This window comes from Vicia villosa, linkage group LG1 (assembly GCF_029867415.1).
Source record: "Vicia villosa cultivar HV-30 ecotype Madison, WI linkage group LG1, Vvil1.0, whole genome shotgun sequence".
Lineage (NCBI taxonomy): Eukaryota > Viridiplantae > Streptophyta > Magnoliopsida > Fabales > Fabaceae > Vicia > Vicia villosa.
The window spans coordinates 174695665-174719991 of record NC_081180.1 but is presented as its reverse complement, the minus strand read 5'-3'; the positions used below and the strand labels follow the sequence as shown (position 1 = coordinate 174719991).

Genomic DNA, 24327 nt, shown 5'->3' with positions numbered 1-24327 from the left:
TTGTCTTCTGACTTTGAAGTGCTTTAGCATGATTCCATCAGAACTTCAGTGCTTCTGCTTCTGATCTCAAGTTCTTCTGATGCTTCATAGACCATATTCTGATTCTGCTTGACCATCTTCTGATGTCTTGCGAGAGCATGTTCTGATGTTGCAATCCAGAATCTTCTGAGTCAGTGCTTCTTAGCGCTGAATTGTGCATACTCCTTATATATTTCCTAAAATGGAAAATGCATAGGATTAGAGTACCACATTGTCTTATACAAAATTCATATACATTGTTATCATCAAAACAAGAATATTGATCAGAACAAATCTTGTTCTAACACCAACCACCAGGGTTTGTGAATGAAAATAAAACTCTGGTGTGTAAGCTAAATAGGGCACTCTATGGTCTGAAAAATGCCCCACGAGCCTGGTATGAGAAGTTTCATAAAACTCTTTTTCAGTTTGGATTTATGGCCAGCATGTGTGATCACTCCTTGTTCATCTACAGTCATCAAGGAATCACTCTATATGCATTAGTCTATGTGGATGATATACTTGTCACAGGTTCTTCATCTACCCTTATTCACAAGGTAATTTCAAAACTGCATCATGAATTTGCTCTTAGTCAACTTGGGAGGCCAGAATACTTTTTGAACCTTGAGGTCATATATCAAACCAATGGCTCAATTATTCTCACTCAAACAAAGTACATCAGAGATCTACTTAGTAGAGTTAACATGGAAGAAGCTAATGGTGTGACTGCACCTATATTCATTCATTGCAAGCTCAGCAGGTTTGGTACTGATATCATGGAGGATCCTCTCTTATACAGATATTTTGTAGGTGCCTTACAATACATCACTCTTACTAGGCCTAATATAGCCTATTGTATAAATAAGGCCTGCCAGTTTATTGCTAACCCTTTGGACAGTCATTGGAGTATGGTGAAACGCATTCTCAGGTATCTCATTGGTACTGCTTCTTTTGGCCTCAAATTGTCTCCTGCAAACTTGAATCAAGATCTCTCTATCAGAGCTTACAGTGACTCTGATTGGGCTAATGATCCTGATGACAGGAGGTCAACATCTGGCACTTGTATCTTTTTTGGTCCCAACCTTATTTCGTGGAGCTCCAAGAAACAATCCCTTGTGGATAGGTCGAGTGCAGAAGCAGAATACATAGCTTTGGCACACACCACAACTGAGTTACTCTGGTTGTAGTCTATGCTAGCTGAATTAAAGGTCAAGTGCTTCTCTCCCACTCTACTGTGTGACAACTTAAGTGTTATGATGTTAAGACACAATCATGTTCTTCATGCTCGTACAAAACACATTGAGCTTGATATACATTTTGTTAGGGAAAGGGTAGGTGCAAACAAACTCAAAAAAACAACATGTTCCAGCCTTTGCATAGCTAGATGATATCATGACTAAGCCATTGCCTAGTGCTGCTTTTAAAGATCTTCGAAGCAATCTCAAAGTCATGCCATTACCACCTCCTTGATCTTGAGGGGGAGTATTAGTGTTTACACATTGTATTGGGTCGGCCTATCTAGGTCAATGGGCTTTTTCTTGTAATCTTCTATTGCTTATTATTCATACTATAGAATAGGATAGTATATAAGTGGACAAGCTCAATCATTTTCAGTTTATGCAGTGTAACTGAATTGTAACAGAAATCTTGAATATTCATCTTCTTTGTGAAATGAGAAAGCAGAGCTTCTCATGCTCTATTAACTACCGAAACAAAATTTATTTCACGGGAAGATTGTTGATATGGGTTAAAGGTGAAACAAAGAAGATGGAATTTATTATTTTCATTTCAAGATCAAACTCAGGTGCGAAAAATAGAAATGTATTTCTTCAAGTGAAAGATGGAGTATGCATAAACAATATCTAAAGAAGGTAACTCATAAAGATGCAACATCCATGAAATGTGAGTCTAAGTTTCAACTTAGAGATTTTTTTAGCAATGGTATGTGGAGCGTCATCGTTGTGAATGGGTAGCACAATCATAAAATGACGGAGATTTCTGAAGGTCATAAATATGGAGAACATCTAGAGTCATTAGAGGTTAAAGTTGTTCGTGAGATGACATTATAATATGATCATTTCAAGTAAAATTGTGATGACGTTGAAGAAAAGGAATGGTTGGAGTGAAACTAATATCAAGCATTTTTATAAGACTATGTACAATGGGGGTGTTGAAATTTTTTTTCAATTGTTGAATTCATGCAATGGTATGTTTAATAGCTTGTTTAATATGATGTGGATTACTTTGTGTTGAAAGAATTCAACATGTTGAATGAATGAGAGTGGGGGCCACATACAATATTTTGCAAAATCCTATTGGTTGTTGTGACTATTTGAATTTTTAGTGTGTTGTGAATGGTGGTAAAGTAGGGTGTTGAATTTTATTAAACAAAACTATTGTAGTGAGTAAAAGTTGAATGTGTGTTGAATTATTAGGTGGAAGAGAGAAGATGATGTGGAGTATAAAAAGTGAAAAAGTAGGGTGTTGAATTTGGAAACCATTGTAAATAGTCTGAGGAATATTATTTTTACACTAAACAATACACTTACACCGTATATGTATACAGTTTTAATTTTTTAAAATGATTAATAATTATATTTTCTTTTTGTTTGATTCAAAGAACCACATGCAAATGTTGTATATTAGACGGTGTATATGTAAATTGTTTGGTTCTTGCTGTACAAATAGCAATGCTCTTTTATAATGCGTGACACAAATTCAAAAAGTCTATCAAATGTCCAAGATCATAAATACAGCATTTGGTGAAATGCTTGGTTGAAAATAAATATGTGTATATCTACAAATTTATTGGTGATTCAAAAATATGCAAAGATATATTTTCTGAAATCCATTAAATTATTTCTTACTTTCCTTACTTTTTTGGTGATGATCCCCACGTATAAAACCAATAAATACCATCTATTGTTGCTTGAGTTTATTTTCTCCACTTCTACGAAGATGGCATACTCAGTTGTATTTTCTTATATGACGCGTGAGAATGAAGTAGGTGTCATTTTGGATTTATAAGGATGTCGTGATTTTTTTTTTGAAATCTTCACGAAATTCTCCTAAGATAATTGTGACTAGTCAGAACAATACTTTGATGAATCTTCTTAACAAAATGTTTTCCAAATCTACTGATCAACTGTGTTGGTATCACGTTCTAAAAAATATTAGAGTAAGATGAAAGTTAAAATCTAAGGATGACAAAAAGAATAAACTAACTAAAGTATGGAAAATTATAATGGATACATTGGAAACTATATTGGGCCTGACTCGGAGAAAGCATTTATTTAATCTCTTCACTTGTTGAAAATTGTATGAGAAAAATTTCTCAAATTAATAAAATATGTAGAGGGTAGGATATTGGGACAGGTGAAGGAGAAAGAGGTATGAGTCAGGACTGACTATGTCATGCATATTAGAAATAAAACAACCAATAGGGTCGGTTCTACTTATAATAGATAAAAAAACGTATTTGGAAATAGTATGAGTGGGTATCTTGTAACAGTATGATACATGGAAAATATACTAATATACAAACTTCATTTTAAAAAAGCATCATTTGAAGAGAACACAGATTCAATAGAATTATGTTATGGTTACAATCATATGTAAATATTTTTAGAAATCATTTCACGAGTACTTAACTTCTCTCATAGGCTTTTGTCTTCCATTTAATCACTTCGAGATCAGTGTTAAGAACCACTTGATAATCACCACTTTGCAATTGCATCTGATGAGTTGGGAGTTTTTCTGGATTTTTAACATTGGTGTGAATATAATGGGTTAGTTGGCTGTGAGGATGTTCTTCCATCTATTTAAGATTTAAACACTATTACGGAATACATATATTATCACAGTTGGGAGAAAGATTCTACTATGGACGGTGGTCCGTAGTGTGGTTGTATGTGCCTTCTTTACAACCACGGGCTACTAACCGTGATAAAGACAATAGCGTGTAACATAACACTATAGCTGTTTAAAACAACCGTAACAAAAGGTTGAGGTTATGGGTTTGATATCCAACGCCTATATTTTTTGTAGATTTCAATATATTTCACCAGGATTCTATAATTCAACCGTAGTGAAAGACTTAGCACACAATATTTCACCATGATCCTTGTTTCCAACTTTGGTGATATGTTTAGTTGAGTTTATTATAACTTGTAGATTTCAATATATTTCACCATGATTCTATTAAACAACCGTAGTGAAAGAATTAGCACACAATATTTTACCATGGTCCTTGTTTCTAACTTTGGTGATATGTTTACTTGAGTTTATTATAACTTCTAGATTTCAATATATTTCACCAAGATTCGATAATCCAACCATAGTGAAAGAAATAGCACACAATATTTCACCATGGTCCTTGTTTCCAACTTTGGTGATATGTTTACTTGAGTTTATTATAATTTATGTGGAATGCTTATTTCACCAATTGTTCACTAAACATATAACATTTTAATCTGATTTAGAAAATTATAATATGAGATATTAAGTTATATTAGAAAAACAAGTTACACTAATCAATGTTGTATAAGCTTTATACAATTCATTATCCAATTTTTTAACGATTAGATCTTGTTTTAATATTTTTAGATATTTAACTATCTCTTCTTTCACCTCTAGTTCATTTTGTAAAATATTATTTACTTTACAAATAAAATTAAACGTGATGGAAGATGTAGTTGAAGAACTAGAATGATTGAACAAAGTTTTAATCGTTAAAGAGCGAAATGTAGATAATAAACTACAGAAAGCTTGTATAACATTAAGAAATATTTTTTATAGCATGAAAATGGCTTCAGATTAAATCACTGTAAACTCTTGCACTTTTATAGATTGACTTCAAAAATCTATTATTTGAATTGATCAATATCGAATTAAAGTTATGACTAAGTTAAGAGTGTGGTGCTTTTTTTACTTATTCTCTTGGTAGTCTTTGTTTCAGTCTTGATGATCTAGATGCCTTGAGCTCTATTTTAATTTTTCATTGGAGTGTTCTTCTTAGAAGACGGTTGTTAACCTTGTAGATTTTTCTTTTTCGTTTTATGTTTGTTTGTTTTCTTTGTTGTATCTTTTGGTACATCTTGTGTCAATTGTTCATTTATATTTTGAAATCTTTGACCTATATTATTATTAATATGTACTATTTATCTTTAAAAAAAACTAATAAGCGATCTTATCCTTTTATTAATGTTCATAGTTTTGGCTACAAATCCTTCACAATGTTCAAATCACTATACATAGATAGACTGCCTGATTTCTAATGAATTAATCTGGACACTATAAATCAAAATATTTTGGTATATTGATGATCATGAAAATCACTCATTTCATAGAAGCTACTTTTATTCACACTGAAAAACTTTAAACAATATTCAAATTAAAATGAAAGGTTTAAGGAATATTAAAAATTACCTGTATAAGTAAATAAAGTTAAATTAAAACTAGTATCAAATAGCTGTCAACAATTCAAAAATGGAATATGAGTGCTCTCTCTGAGCATCTACTACATGTATCTCTCGTCCTTTTCCCTCCTACTTAATTATTACTCATCTATTATTAACCAAATATTTTTAACTATTTATTTAAATTTAATTTATTAACCAATTATCTTATAACTAAATCAGAGCAAAACCGAATGAATTTTGACCCACTTCATGACTTTGCAATTAGTTGAGATTAATGGAACAGTCCATGTTATTCAAAATGCTATGTTTTTCTAAATAAAGATAAACTACAAGTGAGGCCAAATTATTTCAAAACATTTAATGAAGGCACTCAGTACTATATCATATAGACATAGGATTTTTCCGTTGACTATGTGAAGAAAAATCAGAAAGTGGGGTACACCTAGTAATCAAACACACCCATCTTTTTAATGTTGACTATGCTCTCACTTTAATTCCTTTTGTTTTCTTGCTCCATTAGGGACCACCATGAAAATGACTATCCCTTTCTCTCGTTTCTTCATAGTGGTTTCTTTACTGTTCATTGAAAATGATGAGATGCTCTCATCACATGAAGAATATAGAAAACTCTAGCTATACATTGAAATAGAGATTGTAAACAGGTAGGTCCCAGTGAAGGTGCTTCTGAGTTGTGGACTTTTGGAGTCTCCACGTGACACAAACTCAAGTTCCTCTTTTAAGCAGCTTTATGCAAAGCTTCATTTATTTATTCTCTTGTTAGTCGCCATCCTTCTAAAGTATCTCCAATGAAGCATCAAATTCTCTTGTTTTTCTTTGTTCTCATTCTTTCTTCTTTCTTTGCTTCTGCTCGTTTTCTTGTACCCCCAAATGGTTCAAAACATGGTAACTATGTTGTTGTATAATACTACTTTTTATGTATTGTTTGCTCACTTCATTTCCATTTGTTAACTAATTTTTGAGGTTGGAATAACTTGATATGTATATAGGTGAAAAGGAATTGAAGGTCATTGGTATAACATCAAGCGAAATGACAGAAGATATGGAAGAAGTAAGTATCTACATGCTACTTTTGTCTGAACTTGCTTACTTTCTGTCTTGTAATTTGGTTGAAATTTGTGTAGTTGATGGGATTAGAGGAGTGTTTTGAAAAGGATGAAGAATGCTCTAGCAGAAGGATGATTGCAGAGGCTCACTTGGATTATATCTACACCCAACACCACAAGCCTTGAATCAGTTCAAATGCGGTGTTTTAATTGCGCATGAGTACTAATTAAAACAATAATAAAGTATTAAATCTGAAATATAAATGAAAAGTGTATCCGAGTTCTGTGTACATTTGAGGTTCAAGATGTGAAGGTTGATGAAAATGTATGTTTCTCAATTATATCAGGTATCTACATATAGATGTTGAATTAGTCACACTTTTCAAGATGTAAACACATTTATGCCTTTACATAGTACCCTACTAAAATGTGTTTTAAAGTTCGCACATAGCACAAACTGCTTAATGGAGAATAGTGCTTCTAGGTTCTACCTCTGCTTAATTGCTTCAATAAAACTGCTTAATGGGGAACATAGTCTATGTTCTACGCAGAAATTCTATTAGTTCTATTTTTTTTAAATGATTACTACTCCCACTACTTCTGGTCACAAATATACATAAAAATTGCTTTAAAATGGTATATTAGCATTATGTATTTGTACTTTATAGGTCAAACTGGTCAAAATACAAGTGTTCAGAGATTTCCATCAGATAGGTTATAATAAAATGACAGTATAAAGATATGAACTGTTGCTTAAGTGTGTATATCATACAATGACAAACTGAAGATGAAAACTGATGCAGAAGTGTACATAAATATAACAAATGTGTACAGTAAGTCAACAGATATGCACCACAAGGATGAACTAACCAGAAATGTTGGTACAGTAAGTCAACACATTTATATTACTGTTATATATAACATCACTACTACAAGACAACTCTTGTGATTCAAAGAACTAGGAGGAAGGTGTCAGTAGCAAAAATAAATGGTAGCAAATTTAAAGACAACTAAAATGCCTTGCAGAAATTTCTTGCAGATATTATGGGAGTACCATTCCTTATGTATGTAATCCTTCAACCAAATAAAACACAAACCTAGTAAAAGGGGAAAGGAAGAGCATCCTTTGCCTAGTAGATCTTTACTATAAGTTTATCAGCTTTCAGCACTAAACATCGGCTCAGAATCCAATCAGGAAACATATTTATTTTGTTCTTTTACATTTATCGACAACAAAACAGAAAATCTTGGTAGTATGAAAAGGAAAATTTTAACAGATCATATTACAAAGAAACTGAATTTCAGGAAATTACAAATGTAATGCCCATGTAGGAAGGGGAACCATCAATACAGTAGAAATTTGAAATTATAATGATACAGACTGCCACCCAACATTTGCGACAATGGCTTAAGTGCCTTGCTTCATATTACAGCCAGATGCTGTATAAAAACCACAAATCTGCTTTATCATACAAAATTAAGTTACAATACAACCACATCAATGAGCAAAGAGTTGAGCTGTAAAAACTATTGCATGTATATATATATACTTTGAACACTGAGGAATTAAAGTGTCCTCCTGATTACAAGTAATAAAAATAGGAACAAGGAAAAGGAAAACAAGAACAAAAAACTGGAGCACAAAATTTGTTTGCCAGCTCTAGAAACCAATTAGAGAAATAAATTCAGCATGAAGAGATATCAAGATTCGCTAAAAGTGAAGTAAACCTGGGTTTACTCAGTTTGTTAATTCTTGTTAACATCAAAGCTCCAGTGTTCTAAGCTTGTTTCAATCTTGTTCCTGAAAAATATAACAGAGCCAGATCATTCCCAGCAATAAAAGCCATTTACTTTTATATCAGCATATTTAGGAGGATATTGAGGTGGAGGAAAATGAAGCCAGGTACTGAAATGGGAAAAAAAAGATATACATTTTTTTACTTGAGAAACAAAGGACCTACTACCTAGGAGGGTCCATCATTTGCATTGTCCTAGTGATAACACAGTAAGTTTGATTTATAATGATCATCTCCGACCCAACAAATATTTGAACACGCCCACTCTTACAAACAGATGAATTTGAACTCTATTATGTCCACTAACATCAAATAATAAGCCTTACCATCTTGAGGACACTCGATAACGAGTTATCTGATAAGCATCTTGTGTGAATGATAGGACCCCTTCCAGAACTCGTATCTTTGATTCCCGTCTCAGTATCGCTATCTGAATTAGTCACGTAAACAGCCCCTTTGAACATCCACTCACTATTTTCCTGACAGTAAACATCTTCAAATAACTCGCCACATAGCACACATAAGCACTGGTTTTCATCTGCCAGAACCATTGCATCCTCTTGACTTTCGTCTGTTTCCTTGTCTTGTGAATCTACAGAGTCAGTAAACTCATTTTCAGATGAACATTCAGCTTGGCCAGCAACCCAGTCAGTTGACTTCAGATACCATCTTGATGCTTTAGTTAAACCACTGTGTTCTCTTTCTCTTGTGGCGTGCCACTCCAAGTGTCTATTAAACTGCTCTTGGAGTTTGAGCTTAAGGCCACAAATGCTGCAATGATGTGGAAAATCATCAAATAATCCACTAATTACAGATGGATGCAATTTTCTGATTACATTAGGCTTAAACTCAAAGCCAATGACATTTCTAATATCTGTGCTGGTTGATTCAGATAAGGACGTAGATGTTTTTGCAGTATCATCTAACTCATCTTTAGTAGAAGGGACAGGGACAACTGCAGAACCAGACAATGAAGCAACAGGCATAGAGCTACTGGTACTAAAGCTGTCGCAGTAATCTTCCGATCGAGACACCACCTCAGCTGGTGTCTCAGTTTCTGTGGATATCAAACCCTTTGCAACTAATGAGCTTAAAAGGTTTGAAAGTGGATTTGAGGTTTTATTTGTAGCATCCAATGTCTGGGCTGAGGCACTGCTAACATTCGAGGAAGCTGGTGGTAGAGTAGATGTCCTTATTGATTGTCCAGCCTTTCTTTGAGGTCTTTTTGGCAAAGCAGATGAAGATGGAGAAGCATTGGCAGACACTGAAGAAATTAATGTGGCAGGGGAAGAACCGCCTGACTGAGAAGGCCGAGACCCTAATAGAGATGGAAGATTACTAGTAATTGGCATGTTGGAGAATAGTCTACTCTTCACACTTGCAATTTCTGTATGACTTGTGGCTGGCTGCTCTGAGGTTTCTCGGGCTAAAGAAACATTGGACAAGGGTAGCTTCTTAGTCTTAACATTTACTTCAGTGGGAGAAGCGCTCAGTTGTTGCTGATACCTTGGCTGAAAACTCGCTGAAGGTAATGGACCCTGCAAGTCTTTTACCTGTGATGATCTTCGCAAGTCTCCAACCTGAATATTAGGAGAAAGGGTGGGTGAAGAATCTTTAATATATTTGCTTTGCAGGCCTCCCAAAAACTGAGATGTTTTACGACTGTGAGGATGGTCTTGCTTATCGAAATTTTCTATTAGATGAGAGTGGTCGATACTTGGTGGCGAAGGAGAGCGTTGTCGCAAAGGTGACTGCCCTGAAATGGATTCAGATCCCACAGAATGAAACTGTTGTCCTCCAATTCTTGCATTGGGCAGGAAAGCACGATTCCCCATCCTGGCAGCAGAAGAATTTGCATTGCCTAGTAAGGAACCAGAGATTGACATACATCCATCCGAGGGACCCAATTCCTGATCCAATTCATCAATTGATTGATGCTCCTGCAATTTCCATGATAACGACGGATGATGCCGAAATTGTTTCTTTTGAGTGGCTTGAGATCTATTGGTCATTTCTCTATCAACATTTGTCCCAAAAACATTTCTGATTTGGTGGTGGTTCTCTTCAGCGTCCTGCACAAAGGAAACAAAATCAACAATCTACATACTAATAATAACAATGCAGAATGAGGAGATGAAATTTAGTTCATTAAATTAACCGGTGTACAGGTAATTTAGGGATGTGTTTGAAATTGTAGATAAGGGGTTTAACTTTCAGTAATTAGGGAAATTGCAGTTAAGTTGTAGGGGTCCCATGATGTGTTATCTCATTTGAGGTATAGAACTTCATTTCTTTTTTATCAAAATATAAAATTGGGTTAGTTGTGTAAGTTATGTTCTCCTAGTAACCTACACTAGGCATATTATTTTATCTCAGGATATTCAATCATATATAGAAGAGATCATCAAAATTCTGGTTTTTAACATCTCCAAATTACCAAATTCTCATCATCAGCAGTCCAAGCATCATTGCCCAAGTTGTTACGGACACCATGACTAGTCAATCCAATGTTCATGTCATCCCACATGTACTCCTCTTCCTCGGAATTTTTCCAGCTATTTGACATTGCATTTCTCTTTATGCCAGTTATGTTTCGTGTTGGCTGATGTTGTGCATCCGAAATAGTAGTAGCTTCAGTATTTGAAAAACTATGCTTCAGGCCAACACCATTTCTTTGCCCAGATATGGTCCCTGAAACACCAGCAGCTTTGTTGTACAAATTGCGGTGTCCTAACTCAGTTATGCTGCCATCAGTTCTGCCAATACCCATGCCCATATTCCTTGAGAGATTGGAACCATGTTCACCGCCTCCATAGGATGCACTGATGCTCTTTTCTGGAACAGGGTCATTGAATGGGTCTCTATGAGTGTGCTGATTACTCTGCAATGTATATCATTAAAATTAAAATAAACAACTGACAGTGAAAAGCATAAAAGAAAAACAAAGACTACTACTAGCCATAAGTAGATGTTAACAGCAACATAGTCATCATTTGAAATTGCAATTACTCCAGTCATATCATCAACAACTCCTTTAGAGCAAATTTAATGCAGGTGAAGTAAAGTATTGGTTTGTTATATAGTATTTATAGTTTACTACCATTGGACCAAATCTATGTCGCAGTAACTATAGCATGCCGTGCTTTCCATAGCCAACTGAAACTAACACTGTTTGCAACAATATTTAGCATTTAAAAATTATTTAACAGTCATTTTGATACTTGCAACACATTAATTGACAAACATTATTTATAAGCAACCACCATTGGAATAAAAATAAGTTAGATCAACTAAAGATTCTTTAAATCTTACGTGGCACTTTGGCCCCACAAAAAGTAACATAATTGACTCAAATTAGTTTCTTATACTTCACCCCATTAAAGATGCTCTTAGTCTTCATTTCAGAAAGTGCATATCAAAAGGCATGATTGGATAGCTAAAGTATGACAGGAAAATATATTGCTATAACACTATTGCTATAATTTCATAGGAAAAGTTCTCATGCTTGTGCCTCCAGACTAGAGTTGCTTAGCTAGTTTGGATAACAAGTTGGAATAGTCTTAGATCCAACAACATAAAATGATTCAGATAAACAAGCAGGACCTTTCATGATTAATCAGGAGAATATGGGAGTAGAGTTCACTGGAAAGGTCCAATTGAAAAATAAGTGATTGCAATAATATTGGGTTGTCCTAATAACGAAGAGATTGAAATACGATATGATGATACATATCCCAGTTTCATCAGGCAAGAAAATGACTTGGACTTCCAATCCATCACAGACATAAACCTTGTAATCATGTAATATTTTGATCTTTTACCATGAAATCAAAATTTTAAAACTTGGAACTATAAATTTAAGGCGCAATCATTTCACTTACCCTGCTGGACTCCTGAACACGCTGTCTCTCAAAATACTTGGGATTCACATGTATACTGTGAGATGGATGATGTGTCTGTGAATCACTCCTGAGTGCAGCAGATGCTGAAGACGAACCATTGACTGCTGGAGTGAAGCCTAGTTCTTTGTCTATAGCCTGAAGGGTCTGAGGAGGAAAGACTCCTTTCCAAGTTCCAAAAAGGTGTTTCATACTTTGACGGACAGGAGGTTCAACCTGTTTGTATGCCTTGCAGAACACCTAAAATGTAATGGAGTAAATTAGAAGGTACCTACTTAAAATAGGTCTGTAAAATGATATACCATGTCTCCAGAAAAACATGCATGTTTAATGATATGAATAATTCATTGTTTACCATTGTGACTGTAAAGACATGTTAAAAGACATGAAGGTCAATAATGTGCAAAGAGAAGAAACTGATATCTAACCTCGGGTAGTTTGGCAGCAAAGAATTTTATGTAATCCCGCCCAATATTCTTAACAATACTGTCTAAGAGATAAAGAGATGGCAGCTTTTGTTCACTAGGAACCTGGAAAGTCATTAACACAATTAATTGAAAATTTACCTTTTATAACTAAAATATTAATGATCAAGCTAGAAATTAATGCACATAAGGAAAGAACCAAAAACCAACAATATATAGCTCACAACTAAGGTATTAGCAGCAAATGACATCAAAATCCAGCAATAGTTTATCAACAGCATTACATAGAAGTTATAAAATGTAAAATGTATATGCACAATGAATTGTTAAACAGTTCCTTATTCTAGCTGCCGGTATCACGTCTAACACTCCACATTTTGTTGATAGCTCGGATAATATCTTACAACATATGTAAAAGCCTTAACAATGTACAAAGATGAATAAAGCAATCTTCAAAAAACGTGACAAACATGAAATGTGTTGGGCACGGTCTTGATTCCTCCGAATGAATACTGTCCAATCTTCAAAATCATGCGAAACACTGACTGATTCCATATGCTCCTTGATCCAAATTGATTGTAGATGGAAGTATTGACGTTATCTTTATTAGCATGCCATGTGTAACTCTAGCAAACGAAGCGAATCCACTAGTACAAGAGTGAAATGGTACAAGGAACAATGTCTCTGTACAACTTTTTCATACAACTTCTCTTACTGAATTCTAAAGTAGCCCCCCGCCAAAAAAAAAGCTGATGAAATGAATCACTCCATACACAAGTCAACCCTATGAAGTAGGATGCATTAACTTATGAACTATAAAACAGAACTACCTTTCCTAAGTGCCAAAGTACTCTACAATTACATTGTGTATTACAACTGAAAAGATGACAAAGAATATAAATGAAACATTAACTTGCACTGGCTATCATGGAGTAACCATTCTATATTGATACATTATAAATAATGTGTTTCCAAAGATTCATAATCCCACGTGCACTCTCTAAATGATTCTTGCTGTGTTTCACTTGCAACAAATGGATTACAAGCCGCAATTACAGAATGAAAACTCCTTTATTTCCTTTATTAATTAACTTAGATTGTAAGGCAACATATTTCCCTTTTGGTTCAATTTTCTTTCTAGGTGGGTGAAAGAGCATAGCTCAAAATCAACACACAGATAAATAAAGCCACGAGTAGGGGACCAATGAAATGAAGCTACACACTATATAACATAAGATAGCTTAGCTTAACTTAACATAATATAACATAAGAAACAATAACATCGATTAAATCAGGAAAACCACAACACCGGTAATAAAGGGTTTTATCATTTTTATTCCATCTTCTAACGGTACAAAAATCCAATTCAATCAGCAATTACCTCCATAACACAACCCCTTAAAAAAAGAATAAGAAAACTAACCAATTGAACATATAAACAGCTACACAGTGTAAAAACTAACTTCACCTCTAGAATGTTAGCACATATAGTAGCAGCAATAGCCTTCTCAGCAGCTCGATTTTCGTCCGCAATTCTAGTCAGGTTGTTAATTATCAGTTTCGAATTGAAAGTCAGCTCCGCAAGCCCACTCTTATACTGCGCCACAAGCTCCTGAAACGGCAGCGGCTGAGGCTGGTAACCATCTTCATTATTTTCCACATCTGTATCATTCTGTCTGAACCGTGAAGCAGAAGTAACTTGCTGTTGTCTCTGTGGAAACATCGGAGCACTCGATTCCGCATGTCGCGGATCTTTTATCAATCTGGGTCGCTTCAAAATCGGTTCTTTGGATCTATCAATCGGTCTTCGCAAATTCTCCATAGCAGATGAAGTAAAATACAAACCCTAATCCAAATCCTAAACCTAATTTACATATAATTGATATAGATATTGATGAAACTAGATTACAAGGTGGGGAATGAATACATCGATCAATAATGATATTGAATTATGAAAAAAATACAAAATTGAAAGAAAAAAATAAACAAAGTATGGTTGTAAATGGTATAATACAAATTATACAATAACCCTAATCAAAAATCGGAAGAGAGTGATAACTGATAAGGGAGGAGGAATTGAGGTTGATTAGCGTTGAATTGAATGTTGATTGTGCGAAGAAGAATGAAAGGGTTGAAATTGGATTTGGGAATTTGAGGAAGAAAAAGAGAGAATGTTTGGGATTTATTCAGACCGAAGTATAGATTTCCTGCAGTGGGGGTTTTCTACGTTCATGCTGCTGTATAATAGTAGCCGTTAGATTTGAGAACATGTGTTCAGGATTTAATCTTGTTGTTTTGGGTTTTTTAAATTAAAATCTATGTATTAGAGTGTACGATTTTATATAACAGTGATTAATAATTTACTCACTGCATTAGTAGTATGGATAAAGCTAGTACTAGTATTTAGTACAAGGTGTCTCTCGGAAGGAAATCTATTAGAGTTAAAAGGTAGTGCACTGACAGTGTAAAATAACTTTACACTGTCATCCAATAGAAAATCATAAATGTGCCATGATATTAAGGTTTTTTACAATAAAAAAATAGTTTAATTGGATACATGGGTGGTGATTGGTTGACGGTGTAAAAATATTTTACACTGTCAGTGCAACACCCCTTTTCTCAATCTATTATAGTACTTGTATACAATGATTTTAAAATCATTTCAATGCCATGCTTTTAGATTTTCAAAGATTATTTTGGTCAAAAATAATTAAGATTTTAAAAGAATTTGTGAAAAAAAATTGCAAATAATCAACTTTAAAAAAAAAATTACCCAAAAAATTAGGTTTTGGGAAAAATTACCTAGGTAACCAGGTTTGAAAGGTGTCTTACACATAGGAGCCACCTTCCATGGCGCCAATGTATAAAAGATTGTTCATATGCGCCACCTGGGGTGGCGCCTTAGTGCATGGGGAAACTTTTAAGCCACCTCAGGTGGCGCCAATGTTGCCCAGTATTTTTTTTGTTTTTTTTTAATATTTTTAAAAAAAACTACTAAATAAATAATTAGAATTGCGGGAATATATATTAATGATATAAGATGATGCATTGCAACTGGAAATACGGAGAAGAACATTACAAATACGGGAAATACGGGAAAAACATTACAAATACGGGAAAAACATTACAAATACGGGCAGTGGCGGAGCCAGAAAGATTATAAAGCCTGGGCAAAAATTTAGAGACTACAAATTCTCATGGTATATAATATATAAATAGTTATCAATCAAAATTTAAACACCGCAAATTCACATTCTATATATTTTTGTGTGAACCCAACAGTCTCCTCTTACCGGTTTATAATCCAAACCACATGCAAATGCAAGAAAGAGGAAACTAAATACATTTGTCTCATGAATGTAATCAATACATTTATCAGCATTGAAAGAGGTTAAACAAACCTCTTCTTCTTTCCATTCACAGTAATAACCAATCATATAATTTACATAGGAGCACAAAATCACTTAATCAATTAACCCATAGGAAGAGATTAATAAGTGACATAAAAATCATAGCATATGTAAAAACAAAATATAGTTCCTTCAGTAACTTTTCTCATTTTTTAAACTCTATTTCTATAACTAGTTACCAAAGGATATATGACCAACAGAATTGATCTCATAATCACCCTATATTTGTCAGCCAGTAAATCAGATAGCACATATGTCAATTTTCTATCAAATTGTTTAAAACCCAGTATAACCATGAGGACTATATTAGTGATAGATATAAATTGGACCCTACCTGCTAGAAGAACCCCATTGACCAAAATTCAGCATAAATTGAGAAGACTATAAGATGCACTTCAGATCTGGAACATAAATATAAACGCTGCACAAGCCACATCAGAGGCACATCACATTCATCATTTGGTAGACAACATATAACAATGAAGACCTGCATAATCAAGGTATACAGTTTAGATATTTTTGATTATTGATCTAAACATTCAAAAACAATTTTGGGCAGAAAACACTAGGATAAAAATCAAGAGTATATAAGTAAGAAAATTTAAATGCTTTGGAGTGGAGAAATGATTCATACATACCCTGATCAATCAGAGAAATACATCATATCCTATTTCAAGGATATTTTCAGCACAACTAACAATTGCTCACCTAATAAACTGATACAATATTATGTCTGAACTTTAGCTACACTAGAAGAAAATTAAGCACTTTATCAAGTCCCTAACTATCACTGATAAATGTTACCCGTTTCTAGTTGGTGTGAGCTGAAACACAAATAAATCCAACCTTGTAACTTGTAAGTTGTAACTCACTTTGTTTATTAAAAGAGCTTGCTTCAAAATCTCGACATTATCACATGGCGGATATGACTCCAGAATAAAAGAGTTTGTTTTAATACTTCTTTCTTTCCTTCACAATTTCAAAGAGTGAAATAATCAATAACAACAATTCAACATTATAATTCGTAAGAAACAGAAGCGAAAAAGGAAAAGAAACTTGGTTGAGGCAATTTACCGAACACTTGGTGTGCAAGTTGCAAAACGGTGGTAACGATAACAATTCGATACCAATGCCATGACCAATGTATAAACAAAAATAATCAATTACAAACATAGTATAATCAAGCAATTCATCAAACACTTGGGGGGATGAATACAATCAACAGAAATAAGAAATAAGCAATATGCAATGCTTACTGTGGGTATAAATTTTGAAGAAGAAGATATGACGCTAATTAAACAAACTCCTTCGAACTCAATGGATCCCGTGAAGAGTGAAAAAGAGTTGTCGTTGTTCATTGTGTTGAGGGAGAGAAGAGTTTCATGGAAGTGATTCGAGGCGGTCGAGCCCGGGCGGCTGCCCTACCTGGCCGGGCGGTGGCTCCGCCACTGAATACGGGAAATACCGGAATATATTTTTAAAAAACATTAAAATTATTCTAATCGCGACCCTTATGACCGTCAGTTCCGCAAGAAGGCGTTGTTCGGATCCGTTGGGAAGGTGGTCGACGACCCCCCTAGTCCTTGGTTGTTCTCGTTGTGTTTGGGTAGGTGGGCCTCGGATTAGCCCCTCCATGCGCTCGTTGGACATGTAGTCTTCAATCCTACTGTCAAATAGTCAGGTCCCCATGCCCTCAAAGATTGGTCGTGGTGGTGGGGTCGCCTCGTATGGTTGATAAAATCCAGCGCTTCAGTTGCCTTGGAAAAAGGGCATTGTTTGTTGGGGTGTGGTGTAGCCATATTGTTGTTGTTATGATTGTTGGGAGCTATGGTAAAGTGACGATTGCGAGATCATTGGCTCGTTTGGGTCGTATTCGTCATTTGGGCCCATGTCGGGGCTGGGTTGCCTAGTGGAGGGGCCCGCGTCGTGGTGCTGTTGGGTGAAGCCTCATGAGTGATGTTGGCTGGGTTGCCTAGTGGAGGGGCCCGCGTCGTGGTGCTGTTGGGTGAAGCCCCAAGACTGTTGTTGGCTGGGTTAATTTTGGTAGGGCGTTTAATACTTTTCACGGTAAGGGTGCTCGGAGGTCTGATGGTGTTGGTACTGTGTTTGGTGAAAGCTATGTTGGCTTGGTTGACGTTGTTGGCGTTGTTGGGGTGGTTGTTGGTTGTATTGTTGTTGGCGGAGGTCGTGTAAGTAGTAAGGGTCGGACACATACATTTCAGGGGTTGTGACTGATCTACACCAATTCACGTAATCTTCAGTTGGATACATCGGGAGTTGGGCAACGGGGAATTGGAGCAGATGGCGGCGACGCTGCTTCCACATGTCACAAAATTCAGGTGTGAATAATCGATAATCTTGGTGATCCCGTTGGTGATTCACTCTTTTCAGATGCCAACAACCCAAATCAGTGGGGGGATTCAGGGTCGATTGATGCATGCCAAATTGGAGTCTCACACGGTCAGCATGGTGCATCTCGACAATGTTGAACCTTGTGATAGGTGTCACCGCAGTCCAAACTTCTTGGTCACGGGCGTTGGGCTCATGTTCGAGCCCTAAGTATGGTCCCCAATTAAACTGCATAGGAAAAAAGAATAATAATATTATTATTAAAAAAGAAGATGGATTGCACTCGAATGATGCATGGAATAGATGACATTGTTTTAACCGTTGTGATCGGAGAAAGGGAACGTTGGTGGGAGAATGTGGAATACGAAGTGGATTACACTCGAATGATGCATGGAATAGATGACATTGTTTTAACTGTTGTAAATTCTTAGATGTTTTAGTTTTCTTATTTTCTATTAGTGACTTTCAATGTACCTTTTAATTAATGAATGAATGTTTTCTATCAATATTCTTTTTTCCGTGACAACAACCCGACTAAATTCATGGAGTGAATGTTCCAAAATTTCATTTTAATCGGCGGTTTCACTGCAGAGAAAAACACATGACCATCTTTCTTAAAAATCGGCAAGTCAGCCATGGCAGAAAAATGGAAGAAAATGTGAGAAACGGCTGAGAAAATGTATGGAAAAATACCCTAACACATAGGAGTCACCCCATATGGCTCCTATGTACAAAATTTGTACATATGCGCCACTCACACAAAACCCTAATTTGCTCTAACACTATGGCGCCACCTGGGGTGGCGCATATGAACAAAAGTTAACACATTGGCGACATGGGAGGTGGCTCCTATGTGTAGGGCACCTCCCAAACCTGGTTACCTAGGTAATTTCTCCCAAAACCTGGTTTTTTGGGTAATTTTTTTTTAAGTTGGTTATTTCAATTTTTTCTAGAATTTGTAGTACTCTCTTCGTTTTACATTGAGTGTCGTTTTAGCAAATAAAATTTGTTTCAAAATAAATGTCATTCTCACATTTTAATATAATAATGATTGCTATTTTTTCAACTATATCCTTCGATTATTACTTTGTACATTATTTATAATATATTTATAAGGTTAATTTAATAAAAGTACATGTCTTATCACAATATTATTATATTTTTTAATTTGTGCAAAAAATTTTAACGATATTTTAAAACGGAGAGAGAGTATTATGTTAATTTTTCAGTTTTTTTTAATTGTATTAAATGGTATAATACAGAGAATTTATAATATAAACTTTTATAATTTAATTCAATGGATTTTTTATTAAAAAAAAGTAATAGATAAATTTTAAATCAAAACTGTATTAAATCTTTTAATAATAAAAATTGATTTTTGACTTAAAAATAATAAAATAATTTCAACTAAAATTGAATAAAAACTAATGTTAGAGACTGTATTTCTTTTCATATATATATATATATATATATATATATATATATATATATATATATATATATATATATATATATATATATATATATATATATTACTATTTTACTATTTTTTAGGTATTAAAAATATTTGTGAAAATGTGTTAAATAATAATTTAATGAAAGGAAAACACTTCATAAAAAAATAATGTCTATTTATAAAATAATAACAATATTCAAACATAAGAAGAAAAGAATTCCATTGTTTTCTCCAACTTTATAATAACTAATTATTCCTCAATAATTTGCATGGTTGAAAATTCTCTGTGGAGTTTGTGATTGAAAACATAAAATTTCGCAAGATGAACAAGTTCTTGAGAGCAGCTCTAAAAAAGTCAAAGGTAGTGATCAAATTTTCAAACAAGAATCGAACATGCATTTGGTCTATGAGGATCCGCTTGCAATGGAGAGGTTCAATGATGGGAAATTCTAGTGGAGACGAGCAGAATAATGGTACTAAGACTGTATTTTGACTGATGACAAAATAGAGAATCTCTTAAGAGATAATAAGGAAAAGTTTTTGCTAGTAGAAGAAAGGAAGATGGGTCAATATAATTGTCCAATTTTCATACTATTAAGCAAAAAAAAAAGGAAATGATTAAAAAAACCATGGAAAACGAGAGTTATTGTTAAACTTCTTAGTACGAAAATTGGATATAAAGCCTTGGAAACTCGTTTGAAACAAATGTGGCTGAGGAATGGCATTATCAATATTATAGATCTGAGTAACGACTATTTTCTTGTGTCTTTTTCCGATAAAGATGATAAATATCATGCTTTAATGGATGACCATTTATTAATATATGATCATTATCTCATTGTTAGATAATGAAACCCTAATTTTCATCTGGATAGTGATCAAATTGAGAAGATGGCGGTTTGGATGAGATTTCAGGTTTACTAAGTGAATGTTATGATGCAAAAGCTCTTACAATCATTGTAACATAATTGGTAGAATAGAGAAGGTGGACAAGAACACTCTTCTTCACGAACGTGGAAAGTATGTGAGATCGTGCATGGATGTTGAATTATCAAAAGCGCTATGTGTTATGTTCACAATTAGAGATAAAGTCTATCATGTGGAATACAAAAGGTTACACTTGTTATGTCTCAACTTTGGGAAGTTTGGTCATATATGGAAGGTTGTGGAGAGAAAGCAACTCAAGTAGCTAAAGAGGAAGTTAGCGTCCAATAGGGATAAAAGAATGTGGAGCCCAATGGTATTCAAGGTGGTAATATCATGATTTTCACTGTGTTTTAATTTCTATAATAAACAGTAAGAACATACTCGGATCCATATTGGTGTTTCTTAATTCTAATTGTTCTCTTCTCTCTTCCTTCTTCCTTTAATTTGTATCTTTGATGATGAGATATTTTCTAAGTGTTTATGAGATATGAGAAGGAATGAGAAAAGTTTGACTTTGTATTCTTAAAGATGCATATTTTATAGACAACTCATTTTAACAAACATATCACATCCCAATAGTTATGTCCCTATATGAAGAGAGAGAGAGAGAGAGAGAGAGAGAGAGAGAGAGAGAGAGAGAGAGAGAGAGAGAGAGAGAGAGAGAGAGAGAGAGAGAGAGAGGGAGAGAGAGAGAGAGAGAGAGAGAGGAGGGATTTATATTTTGAATTTCAAAATAAAATCCCTCTGGCTTAATTACCAATTAAACCCAAACAATTGTCACATTTAGGTGTCGTTTTTTAAAGCCAAATTTTGTTACATGAGTCACACCTAATTATTTTATGAATTAATCCAACAGTCTCCCACTTGACTCATGTGACAACTTTATGTTTCAATCTTATATCATAATTGTGCATCATTCATTGAAAGCACCAAATTATTATCTTTAGTGAATTGAAATGATCGGATCATGGCGGTCACAAATTATTCATCAACATGATTTCTTTTATGTATCACGAATCAATTCAATTCAAATAACTTCAGGGGATACAATAATGTGTCTTTCATGTCTTTTCAAAAACACCCTAGTCATCACATATTAACAATAACATATAACATAATATGGATAACAAATTCAGCAGAAACATAACCTTAATTGAATTCACAAGTGTCATACAATACGAATATTAAACTAAACATGTGTATGTACCAATCATATTATAATGTAAACAAGGACTTTTACATAATGTCCATCCTTTCCACATGGCCAACAAATGTTTTTGGCGGTAAACCTTTAGTTAACAGATCCGCTGTCATTAAATTTGTACCAATATATTCAAATGACACCTTTTGTTTCTGCACTTCTTCTTTCATTGATAAGTATTCAATTCCATGTGACTTTGCAACAAAAACTAAATTCCTAGCACATACAGGTACATAAAGATAACTTTTCAGATCTATATGATATCCAGTATCCAAGACCAATCTATATGTCCCAATTCCCTCTATTTGTGCCTTCATTATGTTTCCCATATAAATAAACTTTTCACTTCCTTTTATGGTTTGGATCGAAAGGAATCCCTACATAATATGTGACACATGAGTAGTCGCACCCGAATCAAGTCATCAAGTATTATTTGGTACTTCAATAAGATTTGATTCGAAATTTATGGCAACATAAAATATACCTTTCTTTTCTAACCACATATTCCTTTTAGGACAATCCTTCTTGAAGTGTTTGTTCTCCTTACAGAAATAGTACTTCTTTTCCTTTTGGACCCCGCCCTCATTAACCATTAAAGTAGTTTGGCCCTTCTTGTCCTTCTCGTCGGGTTTGACCTTACTGCAACTAGCTCCATCATGAGTTGTGAGATGAATAAAATGATCTTTCATCTTCTTTAGCCTCCCTTCTTCTTGAACACACATGGCCTTAATTTCTTGAAAGTTCCATTTTTCTTTGATGGTGTTGTAATTCACCTGGAACTGTCCAAACTAAAGAGGAAGTGAGTTAATTATAAATTGTACAAGAAAATATTTATTCACATTCATACCTAAGGACTTCAATTTTGTTGTCAGATTTCCCATTTGAGTCACGTGATCATGAATGGGTTGAAACCATTCAAACTTTTTAGTCGTCCACTAATTCATCAAATTTCCCACAACAGATTTATCAATAATTTCATAATTTGAATATGTAAGACCCGTAATTTTATAAATAATTAAATATCTTAAGATTATAGTATATTCACACCTCTATAATATATTATGATCAATCATATAAAGAGTATATAGATAAGTTAATCTAAGTTATACTAGAAATATTTTGAGATTTTATTTCATTAGTAGTCATTGTTAGAAATTTCTAAAAATCTCAAATTCAGTCTCTTTAATGTTCGGTAAAATTAGCCGCCTTAATTTTTTAAAAACAATTTTTTTATTAAACTTTACCGACAGAATCACAAAATTATTTTCAATAGAATAGTAAAAAGATAATAATAATAAAAATAATAAACTTTTATTTTCTTTCTCAACAGATATTTTTATATATATATATATATATATATATATATATATATATATATATATATATATATATATATATATTGCAGTATAGAATAATCGGAAAAAAGGGTTCAGTATCTGCAAAAATTATTTCAGACATTTTTAGCGGTGTCACGTAACACCGGAAGTTGCACTTATAATGTAAAACAAAATAATTAAAAACATTGTCGGGAAAGATATCTACTGCTAGGGATGAATATTGATGATGAGAGTAATTAAATTATGAAGTGATGGTTAATGATGATTTTATGTCGGCGAGTAATATTGTATCATATCATAATAACAACGTGTAGAATTTTTTTACTGATATGACTATTGCCAAAATGGTACATAATAAGGCTATGAGGTATCTGTATGTTTTCAAATTGTACAACAATCTCCAACTACACAATTCCATCTAAGGTAAGAAAAAAAACTCTTTTACTTCTCTTTCTTTGGTTATAACTACAAGTCCACAAGGAAAATAAATATCATGTCATGCAATTTATTATTTTATGAAATAATTGTTTTAAAGGAAATATGTTTTGAGGCGTAATCAAACTAATGGTTGTTTAATTGTTAAAAGTGGTAGAATTGATTCACATGGTTTCTTAGTTTGTTTAAAAAAAAAATAGACATTGGCCATAGAAGCATACAAATATTATTCTCATCCATCATAAATTCTAATAGTTTAATTTTAGTCTAAAGACATAGTAACCATATTTTACTATCCTAGAGTTATAAAAATATTGTGAGACATATTTACTATTATTTTTTTTTATTAACTGAACTAATTCTTCCTGAAAAAGAAAGACTTACTACTTGTCTACTAGCTTGTTGAAACTACTTTTATTAAAATTGATTGAAAGTAGTAAGTTCATATAACTTTAGAGTGTGAGTTGTGTTCCATGGATCTATCAAATGATTTTATCTATACATTATAGCCCACATAATTATATATTACCATAAAAAAATGTAGTAGTGTAAGCTAACACGTTATGTAATTAATCAAATTTAACATTTAT

General features: G+C 33.8%; 4 protein-coding genes across 7 annotated transcripts; 2 read left to right on the top strand and 2 right to left on the bottom strand.

Annotated features, from left to right (window-relative positions):
* Positions 1 to 464: 464 nt before the first annotated feature.
* LOC131659811 (uncharacterized mitochondrial protein AtMg00810-like) lies at positions 465 to 1205 on the top strand. The gene has a single exon (XM_058928944.1). It carries the CDS (start codon positions 465 to 467, stop codon positions 1203 to 1205), a length of 741 nt encoding a protein of 246 aa, XP_058784927.1.
* Positions 1206 to 6072: 4867 nt separating this feature from the next.
* On the top strand, positions 6073 to 7056 carry LOC131644676 (putative phytosulfokines 6). Its single transcript, XM_058915233.1, has 3 exons — positions 6073 to 6341; positions 6446 to 6507; positions 6581 to 7056. Exons 1-3 carry the CDS (start codon positions 6245 to 6247, stop codon positions 6686 to 6688), a joined length of 267 nt encoding a protein of 88 aa, XP_058771216.1. The 5' UTR covers positions 6073 to 6244; the 3' UTR covers positions 6689 to 7056.
* Positions 7057 to 7783: 727 nt separating this feature from the next.
* LOC131644675 (polyadenylation and cleavage factor homolog 4-like) lies at positions 7784 to 14791 on the bottom strand. Of its 2 annotated transcripts, XR_009296596.1 has the most exons (7): positions 14091 to 14791; positions 12626 to 12727; positions 12180 to 12437; positions 10736 to 11179; positions 8625 to 10370; positions 8231 to 8303; positions 7784 to 7961 (listed from the first exon to the last, which is right to left on the bottom strand). XR_009296596.1 is itself a non-coding variant. In XM_058915232.1 (6 exons), exons 1-6 carry the CDS (start codon positions 14442 to 14444, stop codon positions 8292 to 8294), a joined length of 2916 nt encoding a protein of 971 aa, XP_058771215.1. In that variant the 5' UTR covers positions 14445 to 14791; the 3' UTR covers positions 7784 to 8291. The 2 variants fall into 2 exon arrangements, 1 of the variants encoding a protein (XP_058771215.1); XM_058915232.1 differs by having other exon boundaries at positions 7784 to 8303.
* Positions 14792 to 15822: 1031 nt separating this feature from the next.
* Positions 15823 to 17477, bottom strand: LOC131620590 (uncharacterized). 3 transcript variants are annotated; one of them, XR_009289197.1, is made up of 3 exons: positions 17107 to 17477; positions 16671 to 17001; positions 15823 to 16519 (listed from the first exon to the last, which is right to left on the bottom strand). XR_009289197.1 is itself a non-coding variant. In XM_058891720.1 (3 exons), exons 1-3 carry the CDS (start codon positions 17166 to 17168, stop codon positions 16370 to 16372), a joined length of 309 nt encoding a protein of 102 aa, XP_058747703.1. In that variant the 5' UTR covers positions 17169 to 17477; the 3' UTR covers positions 15823 to 16369. The 3 variants fall into 3 exon arrangements, 1 of the variants encoding a protein (XP_058747703.1); XM_058891720.1 differs by having other exon boundaries at positions 16905 to 17001; XR_009289198.1 differs by having other exon boundaries at positions 15823 to 17001; positions 17289 to 17477.
* Positions 17478 to 24327: the final 6850 nt, after the last annotated feature.

Coding starts and splice junctions, on each gene's coding strand:
- LOC131659811 (XM_058928944.1), top strand. CDS start 465: ATGTGTGATCACTCCTTGTTCATCTACAGTCATCAAGGAATCACTCTA.
- LOC131644676 (XM_058915233.1), top strand. CDS start 6,245: ATGAAGCATCAAATTCTCTTGTTTTTCTTTGTTCTCATTCTTTCTTCT. Junction 6,342..6,445: donor CCCAAATGGTTCAAAACATG/GTAACTATGTTG, acceptor ATATGTATATAG/GTGAAAAGGAATTGAAGGTC. Junction 6,508..6,580: donor TGACAGAAGATATGGAAGAA/GTAAGTATCTAC, acceptor AAATTTGTGTAG/TTGATGGGATTAGAGGAGTG.
- LOC131644675 (XM_058915232.1), bottom strand. CDS start 14,444: ATGGAGAATTTGCGAAGACCGATTGATAGATCCAAAGAACCGATTTTG. Junction 12,728..14,090: donor TATGTGCTAACATTCTAGAG/GTGAAGTTAGTT, acceptor ATGACTTTCCAG/GTTCCTAGTGAACAAAAGCT. Junction 11,180..12,179: donor GTGTTCAGGAGTCCAGCAGG/GTAAGTGAAATG, acceptor TATACATTGCAG/AGTAATCAGCACACTCATAG.
- LOC131620590 (XM_058891720.1), bottom strand. CDS start 17,168: ATGGCATTGGTATCGAATTGTTATCGTTACCACCGTTTTGCAACTTGC. Junction 17,002..17,106: donor ACTTGCACACCAAGTGTTCG/GTAAATTGCCTC, acceptor GAAATTGTGAAG/GAAAGAAAGAAGTATTAAAA. Junction 16,520..16,904: donor AAGCTCTTTTAATAAACAAA/GTGAGTTACAAC, acceptor TTGATTATGCAG/GTCTTCATTGTTATATGTTG.